Here is a 20,435-nt window from a genome sequence, read left to right as displayed (position 1 = left end):
CCTTCCCTTCCCTTCCCTTCCCTTCCCTTCCCTTCCTTCCCTTTTTTTCTGGCTCAGGTTGGTCCTTCAGTTCTTCCAGCTGGATCAGGATGCTGAGCTGGGGTTCAGTCCCTTGGGTACCTGTTCTCCCTGGGTATCTCTAAACTGGTGGTTCAATTTGGATCAAGAACACTTTTTTTTTTTTTTTTTAAATGAATTTAATGGCTCAACTCTTATTGTGGCTCACATTGCAGCATAGTCTTGGAGTGTGCAAGCTGGGCTCCTGCCACGTGAATCCTAACCAGAAGATCCCTTCAACCACTGATGTGCACTCATCCCACAGGGCCAGATCAGAGCTACCCCATGGCAAAATCCAGCAACGTGTGCTGCATGGGGGCACCAACTGTTTTCCTCTGTAGCTCCCTTCCTATGGTGCTGCACGGCTTGCTGATGTAGACATAGCTGCAGTAACCTCCCCTGCAAGGCTGGATGCTGATTTTGGGACTGGAGTCTGGGTCGCCCTTGTTGGAAAGCTACATGACAGAAAGTTAGGAATTTCTCTTTGGCTCCAAGGAAGGGATCTGGGTCTCTCTCCATCCATGGTACCAAGTAAATATTCAACTAAAATAATGAAGGATCAGCAAGAAGTCATGTGTTATAACCAAAAAATCCAAAACTTTTACTGTCTGCTCCTGCATATATTGTTTACTCACAGCTCCTTGTGTTAACCCATGATAGTCTTATCAAACACATTTTATAGTACAAACAACAAATTGCAGCATTCCTATTTTCTCTTACGACCAGAAAACTAACAGTTACCACACCTCAGCAGCTACATGTCTCCACTTCAGGCCACTGACTCATTTTGATCTGTTTTTAGTGAAAAACTAACCAGGAAAGGTGAGCGCAGGTGCTAGCCTGGATAGACAGGGGCCGACTGCCAGTTGCACGGCCTCTTTGCCCCAGCTTTTTTCAGAGGACCATTTGGCACTTGAAGCATTACAGATGCTGTGAAGAGGGTACCTGGCATCACCACCCTGCCCATTCGGGTCAGGTTGCCCCGTTATTCTTTACCCCCATCACACGACAGCTGGCTCCCAGGCCTACCAACTGAAGCATCTGTGGTATTTTTCTCTAAAATGCAGTTTTCCTGGTGTGCTGCTGTGCTTCCGAGTCCCGCTGTGGCCAGCACGGAGCAGCTATTGTATTCATGACCTCTGAGATAAGCTGTGGAAAATGATACTGCTGGTCATGATCCTAGCTTCACCACTTGGCGTGGAGTCTCACAAACATGACTTGACACCTGTCACCAGGGTCATCTGATTGCTCCTCTACTGTAAATGAAAAAAACCTTCCCTGTGTTGACCAAAAGGCAGTATAATGCTCATACTGCAGAAGAAGAGGGGAAAGGAACTGGCAGCATTTGCTTGATACAACCTGGGCTTTAGCAGGAATTTGATCTTTTATTAATATTGCTTTATCTAAGTTATTCTTGTACGGACAACCTCATCTGTGCCCGCCACGGTCCTGCTGTGCAAGGCTGCAGCTCCTTCAGCATCAGCAGATCCGTGAAGTCCTCCTGGCTACTACCGGTCACCCCATCAAACACCTGCAGGAGGCTGGGCACGACTTTCTGCTTTTCCCTTCTCTCTTAAGACTTTCTGCAAGGCCAGGTACCTAATAACTGTAATCTATAGATCATGGCTCTTCTTGTTCCTCGCACAAGCTGGGTCCTTTCTTGCTGCCAAGCTGCGGTCTGTCACTCCTTGGAATTTCCTTTCCAGGCATTTTTCCCAGGTCCCTAATCCCCACCACCAACCATGTCTGTCCACAAGCTCTGCTGAAATGAACCAAAAAATCAGGTTCATTTCTGTTATGGTTCATAGCTATCAAACAGCTGCTTGTCACTTGTTCCTGCTCTGGGCGCAGTTGAGATCATGAATCTTCTAGGGTTTTCTGAGCCCTGAGCCTCCTGTGCTGGCATAGCTACTTTTTATTTTATTTATTTATTTATTTATTTTTAGCTAACTGGACAGTGTTGATGTTGTCAAATCAGCCAAATTGGATTTCATCTTGGCAGACCTTGATGCTGTAGCCACTGCACCTAGCTGTATTTCTACTTACAAATAGATTAAATGATTTCTCCTCTTTGAATTTTTATACGAACTAATTTAGGATTAGGTGATTGTTCTTATTAACAGAGGAAATAAACGTACAAGAGGTCAGACTGTTTCTTTCTTTAATTTATTTATAATACATGCACAAAGTTCTTTAAATAAAGCTGATAAATCCAAGCAGCAGCAGAGACAAACAACAAAACAGTTAAATTTTGGACATTTTTATCTGCTTTCTGAACTACTATAATGCATCCAGGTCTTAGTTTTTCTGTCAGATCTTTTTTTTTTTTTTTTTTTTTTTTTTTCCCAGACAATGCTCTTTACAAGCTGCAGCGAAAACCAAAAGACTGCCAGTAAAGTCGCAAAACTTGGCAGCAAGAAGCAAAACTGGGCACAAAGAGTTTCTCTTGCAGCAGCTACAATCCAGGAACTGTGGCATTCAGCTCTGCAGCCTGAGCACAGCTCCTGCGGACCTGCAATCCGCCCTGCTTTCAGCACCCTTAGCACTCAGCTTGCTCCTGAGCCACCAGGAACACTTGCATGGAGCAATTTTTGAAAGTGTTCATAAAGACCCTGAACAGTAATTTCTCTACTAGGTGAAGAAGCTCCACGAGACTCACTGTTGTTGAGAGACGGGGGCTTCTCGGTGTCAAAACCCAGCACTAAAACAGTTCCCCCAGCGAGGTTTCACCCGCAGCTGGAGCCCCGGGTTGCCCACACAGCCTCTTCCTGGGGAACTCCAGCTTCCACCTGGGGACAGCTGGTTTCTAGAAGCACAGATCTGAGCGTTTGTCTGCTGGGAACACCCAAACATACAGAAAAAAAAAAAAAAAAAAAAAAGAAAGAGGATAAGCTACTGTGCAACCTGCATCCCCCGGAGGGCATCAGCACCTGTGTGTCACCTGTGGTTCCCCCGAGCATCCCTCTGGGACCACTGGCTGGGCCCTTCTGCAGGGCTGTAGGGCAAGGCTGTGTGTGCTTACCTTCCCTAGGCAGGCTTTCAGACTAAGTTCGTGTACACCAGCAGAGCAGAGCGTACAATCTGCTCCCGTTTGACATAATCATAGGCTGTCCCCGTGCCTGGAACAATTTAATGAATACCTTAGGACCTGTTTTGCTGTCAGATCACAATACCGCCTTTCACAAAGGCTCCTGCCACTGTTACCATCGCTGTGTATGACACTGTGAAGAGCCCCCTGAGCTCTCGATAGCGGTGCTGTGATATGATAAATGTATTTATTCAAACTGCATCAATTTGCAGTAGCCGTGCAGAGAAATATCCTCTCTGCTAACACATTCTTCAGGCACATTTTTAGGATAAAAGACCAGTGAAAGGTGTTTTGTTATTCCCGGTACGACAGAGGCACCCTGTGAGCCTCCTTTCTCACGTTCATGCCTTGTAGAGGCTCTGGCCAAGCCATCGTGCTGCTCTAACAAACCACAGCAGTTTCACAAGAAGGTCACAGCGCAGTTTTGAGAATAAGGAAGAGAACGACTTGAGCCATACAGAGACAGGAAGGACTGCGCTGTCATCAGACCCAGACTGCCTCCAACAGCACTTTTTCTCCTCGGCGGGCTGCGAACCACAAAACCCGGAGCGAGGCTTGGCTTCAGCAGGTTTTCGATGAAGCCTGCGCTGCTGGGAAGTGCTTCGAAACTCTGCCTGGTTTTGGAACAATGAAGGTGACAGACCAAGGCCTCAGAGACGTGCCAAAAGGAAGATCTCAGAAAAGTCATTTGCATGAGGCTTGAAGAAGGGCACATGAGCACGAGGTGGCAACCCCAGGCTCCTGGACACCCAGAGGCACTCCTAGTGGGACGCCTGCTGAAAGGCACTGATCTTTGTCTCTTTCTGTGTAGACATGTAGGGAAAAGGATGAGCAAATGGCAAGACCCTTCTGATGGTTGCGGGGGTGCATTGCACTGCACCTGGCTGGGGAATTCCCCTGCGCAGGGAAACCCTCACACAAAGCCCGGCTGCTGCAACGCCTCTGGCTTGGACACCAGCCCTGCTCACTTCACCTGGGCACAAGAGATGCCACCAGCACCTTCAAGGGACAACATGGAGCCAAACACCTCGCTTTAAGCGTAAAGACCGTGCTGACTAGAGATGGAAACCAGGCCCTGTGGTGGACGGGCCTGGTTTGCAGGCCCAGCCTTTCCTCCTGCCTCCTCCCCGCGTGGTTGCAGCGAGGACGTTCGTGGCCTGTGCGCATCTCCAGCCTCACCACGTTCAACCTGCCCACCTGTTTTCAGCCCTTCCTTTAGCTTCTCCTCAGCCAGCGAGCCCTTCTGCAGGCTCCCAAGTTACAAGGCAAATCGGTAACACCCCTCTAACACCCCTCACTGACCCAGTGGGCTGGGGCGCTTGGCAGCTTCCTCTTCCAACAGCTGGAAGAGGAAAGGGTCTGCATTGGTTTCAAGCCTGGTTTTGCAGCATTTATTCCTCTGCTGCATCCCCCCCCCCTCATCTTTTTGGCCACAAAACTGGTGAAACAACGCACTGTAGGCTTTCCTCACTTGAATACACTTGACCAAATAGATTTGGTCTGGTTTTGTACAGCAACCTGAAACTTCCGTACCACTGAAAATCAACTCTAAGGACCCAGAACCCGACCAAGATATTCCAGATACTAAGATACCTGTGCTGGAAAGGCTAAACTAGTGATGGTCAATTCATTCACGTGATGGGTCACGACCACCCTCCTTGGTACACGGGATTGCAAGATTTGCGTTTTGGGGGGAAGCAGAGTTAAAGTAAATGGCGAGCATGAGGCAGACGGAAGCAGAGAACAAACCAAGTGAAAATGAGACAATTTTCTACCGCCTTGTTCAATGAGGTACTGCAAGTAACTTTTTCCCTGCGCTATTTATGAGGTTTCCCTCTTCTAAGTGTTACCACAGTCACTGTGGTGTAGCACGAATTTGTTTGTGTAAGCCCCGAGCTGCACATACAGAGCCAGATGTTATTTCAGAAACTACACTTGGGGAAGGTTTTCTAAAACCTGTACGTTAAAACTTCATGGCACAGTGACTTTTTACCATAACATTAACAAGGTGGCCTTCAGAGAAGGGCAGCGATGCTGAGTTTCCCACCATGAAGGGACAGTTGTTCAGCCTCACCCGTGCCCTGCTCTGATCCCACTGAATTTGCAATTGCACTGCACCTTGCAGTGTGCTTTCCATAGCTGCATTTTCCATCTCTCCATGCCAAAAGAAACAAAGAAACCGATGGGCTGGGCTTAGTATTTGATTTAATTACGATAAACCTAAGAGATCAGGAGCTCAGGAGCATGGCAGAAAGTGTAAGAGTATGCGTTCATGGTATTTAGTATGAATAGCTGTTGACTTCCAAAAGAAATTCTGCATTTTTCTTGTAGCTTATTTTACAGATTAAAATCAGCAAAAGACCAAGCTTCTAAGAATACTTACTTCACAGTGGCAACATAGCTTCCTGGTAGCCTAACACTAATTTCTTGCATATTATATGCAAAATATTACTGGACTCTGAACAGGGTATTAAAACTCCGGGGTGGAGATGCCTCGAAACTTAACTGCGTCTCAGCCGTGTTAACCTTTTTCCAGCATATAAAACAGAACCATGTTTTAGAGAAACTTTTGTCATGACTGAAGCTGTCCTCCATGGAGTTTGTTGGTTGAAACTACTGACAACCCTGTAGTAAAAACTATCTTAGATGTATTTTGCACTTGTTGGTTACATAGAAACATGCATAAGTAAGGATATTCTTCCATTTTTGATTCTTAATGTGCTTGCAAAGCTCAGCAGAAACCTTTGATAAATCTTTCCTGTTTACCACTAAGTTCATTACATTGGAAGCAAACATTACTAGGACAGTATATGTTGTACCCCTTATATCATGTTTCAGCTTTTCATTTTGAAGATTGGACACTGAACAAAATTGGACCATTTCTCTGAAGGCAAACTGATCCCCAAATGCTTCAAAAGCTACTCCTTGACTTCGGCAGGGAAAGATGATCAAAGAATAAGACGACAGCATTTCTGTAAGCAGCTGTTAAGCCCACTATAGTCCAATTTTAGTGTACAGAAAACTGTAACATACACAGTATAAATTAGTTTATTTTTCATTTTGCCTCATAATTATTATTTTTTTATTTAGCATGTAGTGGAAGTTTAATAACTTCATTACATTTGCCACTGCTACAGTAGGCCTCTGTAATATCAGCACTCTTGCCAACTTCTTCCTCATAGCAGAAGGATCGTCTACAGAGAACACATATCAGGAGGAGGAAGGTGTAAAGAGAAGGATCTTCCTTGCCATTCTATAAGATTTATTGCAGAGAAGATAACTTCTCTCCTTTCCAGCTCCCTTTAAATACTGACATAGAGGCCAGCACTATCGCAGCACTTCTGCTCTGCAGCACAGTGGCAAAATGCAGTGATGCAAACAAAAAAAAAAGATTATACCTCATGGGAAACATGGATGAAACACTTAACATTTAGCAACCGTCTGGTATTGGATGGACAGTAAAGTTAGGAAGAGTGATGTCCTGGGTGCCGTTTTACTGCACTCAAAGCTTGCACTGGCTCAGGTTGCATGTTCATTTTTAACAACCCGTGCATACTAACACATTAGGCTCCTGATTTGAAAAGTTGGATTTCTTTCCTTACAAGGGAGGAAGAAAAAAAATTCCTCTCATTTGGTTATTCTATGCAGTTACTCTACAGAGCTTTGTTCATCAATGCAAATCCATGGTTTAATGCTTAGTCTTTGCTGCCTCCAACATTATGATATGCTGTACTCCAGATGGAGGAGAATCAGCACTTAGTATCTTCAAAGCTGTGTTCCTACACTTCTACCCCAAAAGCAGTAATCGAAATTAATCTTGGATACTTACTGTAAGCATATTTCAGCGAGAATGCTATGGCCGTGCCCTACAGACACCTTTTCTTTCCTGACTCCTTTTCTGCTTGGCAAAACGTCCAAAAGTAACTGTTCTCCACCCAAACGTAGAGTAGGAGGGCTGGGCTCCCCCCTGCCACTCCCTGATGCCCGCACAAGGACCAGGTATCCCAAAGGCCTCAAAAAGAGTTGGGGGAACACAAATCTGTGTGCTCCTCAGCTAAGATACTGGGACAAACTTCCAGTCAGAACTCTTCTCCTAAATATCTGTAACAAAGGGGAAAAAAGGAACAAATAGCAAAGAGGAGGGTACAACGCTGCTGCCAGCCACAAACACACCCCGTTCTCTCTCCACGCTGCAACAAGCTGCAGTACTTGTTATAGCAAACGTGGACCTGCGTGCCACAAAGGAAACCTGAAAGTTTCCAAGTGCACAGGGACCCAGAGAAGTCAGCTCAGAGCTTTACCAGGTGGTTTATCTGACCACCTGGTTCCATGTTATGTACAGCTGCTCTTGTTTCTTAAGCACAGATATTATTTCTTGACACACTGTGTCTTTCAAACTATTTGAGTGCCCAAAACAGAGTGAACACTAAAGGAGCACGCACCAGAGTTGTGAAGAAGTCCTGAACTCCCCTTCAGTTGGCTGGACTTGAACATTGCAAGACTGCATTTATAAAGATTTTTTCTACATTCACAGCTACTCTATTCTTAGAATTTTGTCAAAATTGTTATAAAACATTTATTGACAGTAGCATTAAACAAAACATTCTTTTTTGTGAATAGAAATTAAAGCAGAAAATGGCTCAAGTCATTTTGAACAAGCCAGCTGTACAAAAGCTTATGCAAAGAAGTAAACAAGGAGGTCAGGTTTGGAAGAATCCATGCTGAATTCAGGTGAGGTCATGCCTTATTAGATCACCAAAATAAGCTGTTATTGTCTTCAGTTTGTTATTGAGAAAATTTTGTTCTATTTCAACTTTCCCTCCTGGCCCCGCCAAAGAAGCAATCTGAAAAACAAAGAACAAAAAGCAGATCAATCAATGCACAGGAAAAGTGGCAAACCCCCCGAACTTTTATTCATGTCACGTAAAACGCCTTTGCTCTGGCAACAATATCCCTTGTCTAATGCCTCTGGTCCTCCTTCTGTCTCCTTTTCATCACAGAAGTGACTTGTGGCGTTCTTGTGACCCAAAATTCCCCTCTACCCCCCCCCCCCCCCCCCCAAGTTTTGGGGCAGAGTAAGAACAAAAGCTGAAATTAGGAAGCACAAAGGTTGCACTGAAGAGTGTGTGCGTGGGGGGAAAACAACATCACCACAACAAAATTAACCCCCGCCACTCCAAGAAAAAACAGGCTGAGGAGGCTGCAAAAAACAGTTACATTTTTTTTTTCCTGTTCCTGTTGCAACCAAAAAAACGCTGCTGCTGCTGCTGCGTGCATGCGAGTCCCAGACAGTGCTGACGGCAAGGCAGCTGAGTAACAGCTGAGGAATGCTGCAGGTAGAGGTAGAGCCCTGGGGAAAAGCAGTCCCAGCGCAGGCGGCGCAGCACTCCGCTCCTGTTTACAGTCACCCGGGTGAGAACGTCACGTTCACGCTCTGCTGCCCGAGCCTGGTGAGCACCCCTAATGCTTAATGATTACAGAAAGTAACTGCAAGGGAAACACTGCAGCAGACTTTGTATTTTGGACTGGGGCAGGCAATGCTCCGTCCTCCTCCGTTCACATCCACAGTGCCCAGCAGCACCACTTTGGCAGACGGCAGCCCCGCAGACAACCGATTCCTCCTCTCCGCAGGCTGCACAAGCACAGACAGAAGGAAAAGAACACCAAAACTCAGCTTTGGCTTTTTTTTCCTCTTCTTTTTTTCTTTTCCTCCTCCATCAGGCCAACCCATGGCTGCTGCGGCGTGTCCCCCCAGGACTGGAGCTCCCTCAGGTTCGGCTCCCTGCAGCCCTTTTCCTGCCTGCTATAGGAAAACCGTCTCTACAGTTCCCTATGCTGGAAAACCTTATATGCCAACAACAAAATAATAATAATAAAAAAAGGGTCTGCAAGCCTGCAGTAGATTTTAACTGATCTTTAAACCAAGAAGCCCGTGGTACTGCCAGCTAAAACTTGAAGTTCGGTTTGCATTATTAACGCTTCTAAACTCCTCTGAGATGTCACACTGTAGCATGGGTTTAAATATAAACATGCCGAACTTCCTCTATTTTACTGCAAGTAAAAAAACAGCCTACTATCAGGAGGAAATAACAGATTAATCTAAACTATACCTTGAACCTTTATTGACTTGCCCAGAAAATCACCACACTTATCTAAAACATGCATTTACTTTTCTTTTTTCCTTTTTCTTTTTTTTTGTATCTGCAAACAAAAACAACTGTGTGAGCAGTTTCTTCATCCTTCAATTTAACGGTGATAGGAAAAAAAAAATTTCCACGTTCTTGTCAAAGAGGAACCTGCCACTTAAGTAAAAAAGCAGAAGCAGGCTGGTTTAAAAATAGCACAAGAATCTGAATTGGCAAGTGATCAGGAATGTTAATTTTAAGACTTATCTTTACTTACTTGAAATTCTAAAAGCAGTTAACATTGCAGGACAATCCTTTTTTTTTTTTTTTTTTCTACGAAGACGTTAGTTTTCTCCTCTTATTTTTATTACAAACAAAAGATGGAATGACTCTCCCAAAAAGTGTTAGTGACTTTGCCTTTCGTAGCTATAGCTGCTTAAATCTTCTAAAATACTGACTGGATTAGTCAATTTAGGATAATGATACTGAAATTACTTTCTTGAGATTACACACTCCTGATTTCAGGGCACAATATGTATAACCAAGCATATATAAGTATGACTAGCACATTCATATTAAACAGAAATCTTTACTAAATATTTCTCTTAGAAGACCAAATAAAGCAAAATACTTTTTCAGTAACGCAAGTAAATGTCACTCCTCTGCTGAAGGGTGGCATTTACCGAAGGACACCTGAGAGCACGCATGCAATGTCTAGCTTTCAAGTCTTGAAGCATTAAATCCAGGATAACTAATTTCAAACGACTCCTAGAAAATATCTGAAAACCCAAAGGTGACAAAAATCTAACGAGCACGCAGGCATATATTCTGCAGGGACGGAGTCAGAACAGAAATGCCAGGACTGCAGAAATCCATGGCTGCACTTCTCAAAACTCATCGGTGCACCATGAATGTTTCAGCTTCTCACGTTGGTGGGAGGTCCAGGGAAGCAAAGGGAGCCCAGCAAGGAGGCACTGCCTGCTCAGATGGAACTGCCAGCATTCAGAGGAGAAAAACACGAATACATCACCACCACGCTTGTTTGCAAATTGCTGGAGGCTGCAAATTTAGTTCTGTACAAGCTGCCAGCCTGCAAGCTTCCCTCGGAAGGGCTCAGTCAAGCCTGACAGCTTAATAAGGAGAAACTGCTGCACAAAAAGCTAACATTTTTAAACATAACATATTATCATAGAATCACAGAATGGTTTGGGTTGGAAGGGACCTTAAAGATCACCTGTTTCCAACCAACCTGGCCTTGAACACCTCCATGGATGGGGCATCCACAACCTCTCTGGGCAGCCTGTGCCAGTGCCTCACCACCCTCTGAGGGAAGAATTTCCTCCTAACATCTGATCTCAATCTCCTTTCTTCTAGTTTAAAACCACTCCCCCTTGTCCTATCACTACGTGCCCTTGCAAAAAGTCTCTCCATCTTTCTTATAAGCTCCCTTTAAGAATAGAAAGGCAGCTATAAGGTCTCCCCAGAGCCTTCTCTTCCACGGGCTGAACAACCCAAACTCTCTCAGCCTGTCTTCATAGGAGAGGTGCTCCAGCCCTCTGATCATTTTTGTGGCCCTCCTCTGGGCTCGCTCCAATAGGTCCACATCCTTCTTGTGCTGGGGCCCCCAGAGCTGAACGCAGCCCTCCAGGTGTATTGAACTGGTAGAGTGCCACCTTCTAAAAATAATAGCAGATTACAGAACAGCGCTTTGAAAAAACAAAGATGCTCATCTATTTTTAGAAATATCTATATATATACACGGGTATCTCTGCCTATCTCTATGACACTTTTGAATTAAACTACAGTGATACATGTGAAAAGGCTTCTTTAAAAAAAAATACAAACCAAAAAATGGTTGAATCAATGATCATTTGTAGACACCAGCCTACAGGGCTGGTACTCCTAACCCCATCCCGACAGTCGCCAGGCTGCACAGGTCACCCTCCCCACAACGCCATGCCCATGTCTCCCCACCACCCTGGCTCTGCTTGCTAACCACAGTCCCCACACCTGGGGAAGGCGAGCAGCCAGAGGCGACTCTTAATGGAATTGGTCTACAGCTACCGAGATAGTCAGAGCATTAAAGAAGGCAGCCAACTGGCTTGCTTTAAGTTTAGAACAGGGGATATCAGAAGAGAAATATAAAAAGGGAAACGGACTTGCTGAAGGTGCAAAATGGCTTTGTATCGCTCAGCTGTATTTCTGTACTCAAAGGGTTTCCCAATGTCCCTGCAGTTTTATTATCATATCAAAATTCCTTTAGTAATTTCCTACCTGTTTTAGCCATGAATTCAGGTTACTTTGGATCAGTACACTAACACTTTTTTTCCCCACAAGAAAGTTTTCAGGGGTATGAGAAATAAGCATTTTGCCTCAATAGTCAGTCACATTTTTAAGATGTAAATCGTTTCATTTTACACAACTAGTAAAAATGAGGAAAAAAACAACCTAAAGGCTAGAGGAAAAAAAATCCACTTGAAAATAAGAAGTTACACCTGAATTGTAAGAAATTACATTTGCTTAAAAAAGATCAGTCTACAAAATACATCAACTTCCAGTCTTTTAAGCGTCAACTACTCTAACATCTAAGCATCTTAAAAATGCATCAAATTATTTTAAGATCACCTTCTGACCTCTTGCTTCCTTCTTAGCTCATCTTTGTATTTATTCCTAAATAAAAGTGACAATGCTTGGCAGGTCACATTTGGCCAGGTCTCCAGTTACCAACCTAATCTTAAATCATAGCTGAATTGAAAGGGGCAAATGCTAGTTTTACTAGTCAGCTTCCCACAAATTTCTTAACTCACAGTTGTTACCATATATTCTTTTGTTAAACGGATGTCTCTGGCATGGTTTTCTGTAGGTGGAATGGCAACATATTTATTTATTTGCATAAATAAATAATAAACAGGCTTATTTATTTAAATAAATAAGAAGAAAGGTTTACCCGTCTGTACTCTCTTCATTGATCAGTCATTTGTAACAACTGGCCTTTCAAAACCTGAAGCACAGCAAACATCTTACCGTCTAAGCACTAGACTGCAGACAGAACAAGAGTTTTTTTGTTGTTTGTTTGTTTGTTTTTTAACTCTAGATGCTTCCAAACTGGACTATGAACATATTAGGGGAGCAAAAGCAGGAAAAGAAGAGGCATCTGCATGATGTGCATTCTTTTTGTGACCACTAGAGTCATGAGCACTTTGCTTGATTCTAGGATCAGGGAATCACTCTAAGCACTAGACAAGTAACAAAGGCAACATTTGAAACATAAGCTAGATCTGCAAGACAAACATTTAGGACAGAAAAAGCTTTGAATGAATCAGAAATGATTACATTAAATTGAGTATAGCTATTATACACACACATAAAATAAAAATCAAACAGACAGTGCCCTTCCCAAACCAAAATATCCCAAATCCAGGTGTCTACCTATTTTTTAAAATTTTACACCACTTTAATTTGTAAAGATACACATTAAGTTTTCAACACAGAAAATGGACGGGGTCTGAACAGTGACCTACTTATTAAAAAGGAAAAAGTAAAAAAAAAATATTAGCAACTCTACATAATGACAAATGTAAACTTTTGCTTGCCTCTTACCCTGCCTATGTTTTTAAAAACACAGTATATAGAGTGAATAAATGCAGTCTTTAAGAACTTCCTAGCAGCGACGGTGTCATACACCAATTAAAAAAAACAAGCAGGTTGCTGGCTGGTCAGCTCACAAATGACTGAGTTACAACCGGCTAGAAAGAATTAATTCACCTACTAGCTTAAGTGAGAGAGGTTGCCAATTTGCATTACGATGCCAGTTCACATAGATTCTGTTAACTAGCTGAATTATGTGGGAGACTGCCATAAGTATGTCCCATACCTCTCCAGTGGACCCATGCTCCTTAAAGCAGCATCGTCCCCTCCTTTTAGCAAGGTTCAGAGAGCAGAGACATCCATCAGAGCGATGCAGTCATGGAGAACGCTAGCTGAATTGCCACAGCCTTGACTAACGTTCAGAAAAAAAAAGTATTTATCGAAAGTTGAAAGACAGAACATGATTCTCCCTTGCACAAGCTGAAACCCTTGAGGTATTCTCTAATTCTAAGGACAGGGAAAAACTCCTCCTGCAGATATTGAGCAGTAAGTTATCTGCAGCTTTCTTAGAAAAAAAAAATACCCACCTGGCAACGTTTTGCCTCTTATGCTGTTCTGTTTGTAAACTTCAAACACAAGTATCTTGTCTGATCTGTCCTATTTACAGAATTATGGTGAATGTGGCCAGCAATGAACAGTTGTGCTCATGGTAAAGTTTATGTTAAGAACATAATCCAGTGTTTTATGAAGTGTAAAACTTTGCATATGGTTTGATGAAGAAATAATATTTAAACGTGCCTAAAAGAAAGAAGATTATCCTTCGAAACATACTACCAAAAAAGCAGCATTGCTCCTCTTCCTCTGTCATGCTACACTACTTTAAGGTCAAAAAATTGCTGGCTGAAAATGGGGAAATATTGCAGGACTTTAATAGCAAGTCTAACAGGCAAATGCATTATTTTCAGTATTATAAGTTCCTGTTTACGAAACTGGAACTATATTAAAATTTGATTGTGAAATAGACTTGAATTTTGAAGAGCGGCTGTTTTTTAAGTTATCCCACTTCTGAAAAATTCTTGACACTTCCTTGTTTTTTCTTTAAGTCTTTTCTCCTACCCCATACCAACACGAATCCCGTTAGTACAAAAACTGCGTAGCACGTTAATAAGGTCCATGATGCGACTTCACAGCGTTGTGGCTGTAATCTGCTGAGCAGAGCCACAGAGCCAGATCCCTCCTAGAGACAATGTGTATACATTACAGCTTCATCTGATCTACCCATAAGGCTTCCGAACACTGGCAAATCTTTCTCAAATTGCAGTGTCTTTCTTCCGCCACAGACTGGATCTTGGATAGACCGGAACAATTTTTCTCATCTGAAAAGACAGCTCTCAAGTTGAGTAATAATTAGGAATTTCATTCTCAGAATCACCTTCATTTAGCAAAATCACTCGTGTTCTGTCTTACGAGTAGGCCAACATTATTCTAATTGATTTGCTTTCTCTGCTCTAAGGTTCATAACAATTAATAACTCAGTGGACCACTATCCATGGGCAGGGTAAGTAATGAACCCCCAGTTCACCAGTACTCCATCGCTCGAGCTGTCTAGGCTGGTGGAGATGCTGATGTGGTAACGTGTCTCACACATCATCAGCATATGCACCTCACCCATTTTTTGGGTGAAGCCATCGTACTGCCAAGACCCCATTCTCACAGTAAGTGACAAGACAAACACCTCAATTCACGTCACTTAGAAGAACAGGCCACAGCATCGCTACACGAGTACGTGACCACGCAGCAGGACACATTTTGGTGTCCTACATAATGGAACGCCTTCTGCAATGAGCTGAAAAGAAACTATCCCACCATTATGAAGAAGCTTCCACAACAACAAATCCCAGATTCCTCTTTCTTTGCTGCAAATACAAAGATACAGATGCGTTACTCGGTACAGAAAACAGGCTGTGCAAGAAAGCAGGATACTTGGGATAAATCCTGGTCCCTGAGGTAAGTACACTGTACAATTAGGCTGAGCACAGCTCCACAGCTTAATGAACACTTCATAGACAGTATTTCACCAGTCTCAACCAGCTGGCTTCTCAAATCACTCACAGAGGTCTTCATTAGATTTGGGTGAAGTTTTAAGACCCATATGTTGGATCTCCTGCAGGAACCTCCTTTCTTTCCCTTGATCTGGTGGAAATGAACCAGCTGGGAAGGATGAGGATGCCCGGAAAGGCTGAATGTTCCCTGACTTCAGGTTCCCTCATGTTAATCAACAGCAGAACAAGGGCAGGAAATTTTCATCAGAATTTTGCCAATGCATGTATATTCTCTATTTTCATTTATTTTCAACTAATATCAGCTTAAATTAGTACCCTTAATTAACAACTCATAGAAGTACCCTAATTAATACCTCACAGAAGGCAAGAATGGCTTTCAACTGCCCAAGTATATATCAAACATTTTCACTTAATTTTGCTATGGCATAATTTTTATTTAAATATGCAAGCCTATTTGAGATAGCGATTTCTAATTCTTTCCTACTTTGAAGGAATTCTCAGTAGGTCAAACTTACTTTTACCTACACGCACACATCATGGTTCCTGAATATTCCCCTAACTAGAAAGAATGTTTTTGAAAGACTGATTCAACTTACAAATGGACCTATGCGTTATAATTTTTGTAGCAAGTACATGCTTATGAACCGGGAGATTTGACACAACTAAGGGAAACACTTCACATTGCTTGAAAGCACACCGAGTGCATTCCACTGGTTCGCTGCTCCCTCTCGAGGCAGAAGTGCAGAAGCTTGCTCTTCGCCTGCCACCTACACTCAGTGAATCTTGTAAGGAAATTCAGCCTAAGAAAAAACCTCTCTCCTCAGGATCAACTTGACACAGACAAGGCCATGACTGCAGGCACGGTAAGCACTGCTTTTGGAATAAAACCACGCGGAACAAAGTTGCGGGTGTTGTCTAAGAAGGCAATGAACGCAGAGCCCTCAGAAACAGCTCAGTTGAAGTCAGCTACCGGCTTCTTTCACAGCAAGACCCCTGTCCTACGTTAGCTACCTAACTCTAAAAAGAAGCACGTGTTTTCCACTAAATTCGCACCACCATAATTAACAGTTGAACTATTTCTGCCCTAAGGTCGATTCCAATTGATGGGCATCTATTTCCATGGGAGCTTGAGAGCCGCTGTCAGAGAAGCCACCTCGCACCGATCCACTGGCTTAGAGACAGTACAAACATCTGCATGAAGGTTTGCAGCGGCAATTATATCAGCTCCTTATCTATTTAAATGGGCAAAGCACACCTTGGTTGTAGATTCAGGTCGGTCAGTGAGAGACATGAGGCAGGTACTGAAGTTTTAACAACCGCCACTTTCCAAGCTAAGCCTATCAGACCGGCTGTTCTGGCAGCCATGGGATACCTGAAAGCCTGAGGTATGAGCCTGTACATGCAAAGAGAGAACTTTTAAGGACACAGAAGAGGGAAATCTGACATGCCTGAGAAATGTAATCACAAATGAACCTTAAACCTTACAAGTTTCAAATCTAAGGCACTGGGTAATCTATTCAGCAAATAATGCCTTATCTAAGTTATTCTGATTTCAGGTTTTAATCTCCTGAAAAAAAAAAGTTCAATATTTACTTCAGACTTTTATAGGCTTCCAGTGTTCATGGACTACGTTCACAAGCATGGCTATATCCCTGCACACTAGCAGGGGTGTTCACAGACCCCTGCCAAGGTAGCTGTTGGGGCAGAAGCCACCCCGCCTGATCCATGAGAAAAGGATGGATCAGGACTGTGGGCAAAATCACGAGTGAACTGAGAAGAAAACCATCTGTACTAAGAACTTCAATGATAAATCTTCATTTCCTTTAGAGATTTAAAGTTCTAGATTTTTAGTGGCATCGCTCTTAAATACAGCTAGAGATGATGGCAGCCAAACCCATGGCCTTTGCACGCAGTCTGCTGTGGACCAGAGAACACCCTCTAGCCTGGACAACTGAGCTGAACCCACCCCTCTAGCCTGCTTTTAACAACTAAGCTGTGACCACAAAGTCATGACTCTGAGTGACAGCAGTTACAATTCAGCACTTCATGTAAAGCTGTACCCCTGGATGTACATCAAGGAATATTCTGAGTATGCCAACAACATCCAGAACCAACTGTACCAAGATGTAGGGGCAGCAGAACACCTAACCTAACCACATACAGGTGCTGAACTGCTCAGCAGGAACAGACACAGGGCTGTGGAAAGCACTCTTACACTCTTAGGTGCTTTTGTGGGGACATCAGATATAGGTGCCTTTGCCCACTTGTAAATCCAGTAACAAGCGCTCATGAGTAGAGAAGAAGCCTGGTGAGGTGGTTCTTCGCTGTGGGAATGCTACAGTTGTTAAAACACTATGGTTAGAAATTGAAACGAGAGAAACTCTTCTTAAAGTCCTCATTTAAAGATTCATAAGGTACCAACATTTTACCAGCCTGAAATATAAAATGCAATTAAATCATCACCCACTGTACAAACAGTCCTGCGCAAAGCACAGGTAAAGAGCATGCTATTACTTAAGCCACATGAATTTCAGCTTATTTCTCAAGCTGTGTGTTTGCTGCAGAATATTTTGCAGACCTTATCTGAAGACCTCTTCTGCTCTGTCAGACACAGCTTTTGAAAAAACAGGAAATAATCCTGGAAATTTCTGTGGTATGATGCACATGAGAAGAACATCTTACTGCTCCCTTCTTAGCTTAAAATCTACAAGACATAATTAACATAAAAAATATACAGAGGAAACTAAACCAGACACCCAGGGGAAATGCTACAGTCATCTAATTACTTAAAAAGTATTTGACTGGCATGTTTAATATCAGTCAGTAAAGAAGAGGCTGAGTTTGACATTCACAGAATCACTGAATGGCTTGGGTTGGAAGGGACTTTAAAGAAAATCTAGTTCCAACCCCCTGCCATTGGCAGGGATGCCACCCAGTAGACCAGGTTGCCCAAAGCCCCATCCAGCCTGGCCTTGAACACCTCCAGGGATGGGGCATCCCTGTCCTATCACTATCTGCCCAAGTAAAAAGTCTTCTCAATCTTTGTTATAAGACTGCTTTACGTACTGAAAGGCTACAATGAAGTTTCCCTGGAGCCTTCTCTTCTCCAGGCTGATCAACCGCAACTCCCTCAGCCTGTCTTCACAGGAGAGGTGCTCCAGCTCTGATCATCTTTGTGTCCCTTCTCTGGATTTGCTATAATAGGTCCATGTTCTTCTTGTGCTGGGGGCCCCAGACCTGGATGCAGCACTCCAGGTGGGGCCTCACAAGGGCAGAGCAGAGGGGTACAATCACCTCCCTCACCCTGCTGGCCTCTCCTCTGGTGATGCAGCCCAGGACGCAGTTGGCTTTCTGGGCTGCAAGCACGCACTGCTGGCTCATGTTGAGCTTTTCATCCACCAGAACCCCCAAGTCCTTCTCTGCAGGGCTGTTCTCGGTGAGTTCTTCTCCCAGTCTGTGCTCATGTCTGGGCTTTCCCTGACCCAGGCGCAGCACCTTGCACTTGGACTTGTTGAACCTCATTAGGTTCACATGGGCCCACTTCATATGTCTCTTGCTTGAGAATGTACTGACATACTGATCAAAATGACAGCAGTGACAGTAGTGCTATCAGGCTGTACAGTGATTTCCTGCAACTCCTTCATAAACTGAAAGCCATGCAATTTATCAGATGGTAAGAGCTGGTTATTTTTTTTTCTTTTATATGAATGTATCTGTCTGGCACTCATATATACTGGGTTTGGACTGTCTGTAAGTATTTCCAGTCTGCTGCTCTATGAAGGAACAGTTTCAAAAACATGGAAATAACCTAGTACTTCCATTTCTAAATATGCCAAAAGTACAGGAAACACAGAAATCACTTAATATAATGTTCAAACTTAAAAAAACCCAACACATTCAGCTGAACAGATTTAAAAATCTTAAATTTCTGCTTATAATATTTAGGTTTTAAGCCAGATGAGTTTTTTGTATTTATCAAGCTGTTATCCAGTAACCTACCTGGTTAATGTCAGCGTTGCGAGGTAGAAAATACACAATGTTGTTGGTGATCTTCTTGGAGAGCCTGAAAATTTCAAATGTAGAAGCCAGTAAAGGAAAAAAAGAAGAATGAGGAAGGAGAAATTGTTATATATTCATTCATTCTGAAAGCATGTCCCAAATTACATTATTATGCAGTAATGGAATGGCTGTGTAAGTTAAATACTGTTCTGAAATGCAGAAATTACTACTGTCTAAATGCAGAAACTATTTCACCATTATTTCACTAGAAAGCTAAAAAATTACTAATTTCCCTAGAAAATTTAACTGGACTGCAGAGAAGCATTTTAGAAATTGAAATGCAGTTTATAGCCAGTACATTTGTTTTATATCTGCTTTCTAATCCATTTTACATAATCATCCCACATATGCAAACAAAAATTTCTTCACCCTTAGAAATATGGCTATAATTTAGCCGAAGGAGAAACAACTGAGATTATTTGGAAAAGAAAAACATCACTTCACATTTGATGAAGTTATTACGCTAATGCCTTCCCAACTGAATGACTGCTCCCTACCATGCGAATAAATTAATTAAATTTTATACATTAATTAAAAGGGTTAATATTTTGCGTGTATTCCTCTATGCTTTCCCACATCACAAGTAGCTGCTACTTTACATTGTACATGACAGTTTTCATTAAAAAAAGAATTCATAATCAGTCATAACTTATATGACTAATTATTGCCTATATGTTACGCACGCCTATTTGATCAGTTCCGTTTTTTGGAATAAAATCCTATAAAGAAATTAAAAACATTCAATGAGTACTTTAAGTTAGAAGATGTGAACATTTTTCTAAAAGTTTTTTTCCTCCTTTTAAAAATAACCCTATATGACAATTATTCTTTCAAATAAAAAACAATAAAAGTATTTAATTTTAGGTTTAGATTTAATATAGCTGAGGCTGGAGGAGAATTAAACAAACAAGGTACACCTGTAACTTCAACTAAAGCTTACATGAGTTCCAGTCAGCAAACTGGATGTGGCAAAGCCCATCTCAAAAGAGGACGGGTAGAAAGAGAGAAAACATAAATGACTGAAAATCACAACCACAATGACACACAAGTTTGAAAGGATATCCATCTGGGCAGATCATCGTTTGGATATCGAAGATTTCAGCGGTGGCATAGTCAGGCCCGCCCCAGGGAGGGCTGAGGAACACAACATCAGCTTTCAGGTCAGCAGCCAGCACCATGAAGTCTCCGCACACAAATTCAATCTTGTCGGCCACACCATACACCTCGGCATTGCTGCGTGCAAGGCTGAGTTTCTCAGGATCAATATCAATAGCGATCACTGCAAATGAACGAGAGGAAATGCACAAGTAACATGAGTTGTGAAGCGCACAAACCATCTGACCACCACGTGGACGCCACCTAATTGCCAGGTAGAAGCTTCAAGATGAAGATGTTCTCATGCGGCCACCAGATACAAGTCACATCTGTAAATTCATTTTATGTGCTAAGTGATGA

The 20,435-nt window shown here is 42.8% G+C and overlaps 1 protein-coding gene across 2 annotated transcripts in view; it reads right to left on the bottom strand.

The window, feature by feature from the left end:
* Positions 1-5,333: 5,333 nt before the first annotated feature.
* TGS1 (trimethylguanosine synthase 1) overlaps positions 5,334-20,435 on the bottom strand; it is a 33,786-nt gene continuing 18,684 nt past the window's right edge. Inside the window, exons 11-14 of one of the 2 annotated variants that reach the window (XR_010829684.1) lie at positions 20,043-20,259; positions 18,921-18,999; positions 17,500-17,625; positions 5,334-7,989 (exon numbers count right to left, since the gene is read on the bottom strand). Coding sequence is in view for 1 of the 2 variants with exons in the window: in XM_048072434.2 (XP_047928391.2) it covers positions 7,873-7,989; positions 18,921-18,999; positions 20,043-20,259 (413 nt within the window). In the remaining variant the exon portion in view is untranslated. The remainder of the gene's footprint in view (positions 7,990-17,499; positions 17,626-18,920; positions 19,000-20,042; positions 20,260-20,435) is intronic. The other variant, XM_048072434.2, reaches the window with a different exon arrangement.

This window comes from Anser cygnoides, chromosome 2, assembly GCF_040182565.1.
Source record: "Anser cygnoides isolate HZ-2024a breed goose chromosome 2, Taihu_goose_T2T_genome, whole genome shotgun sequence".
Taxonomy (NCBI): domain Eukaryota; kingdom Metazoa; phylum Chordata; class Aves; order Anseriformes; family Anatidae; genus Anser; species Anser cygnoides.
The sequence above is the reverse complement of the archived record's forward strand: the minus strand, read 5'-3'. Positions and strand labels throughout refer to the sequence as shown.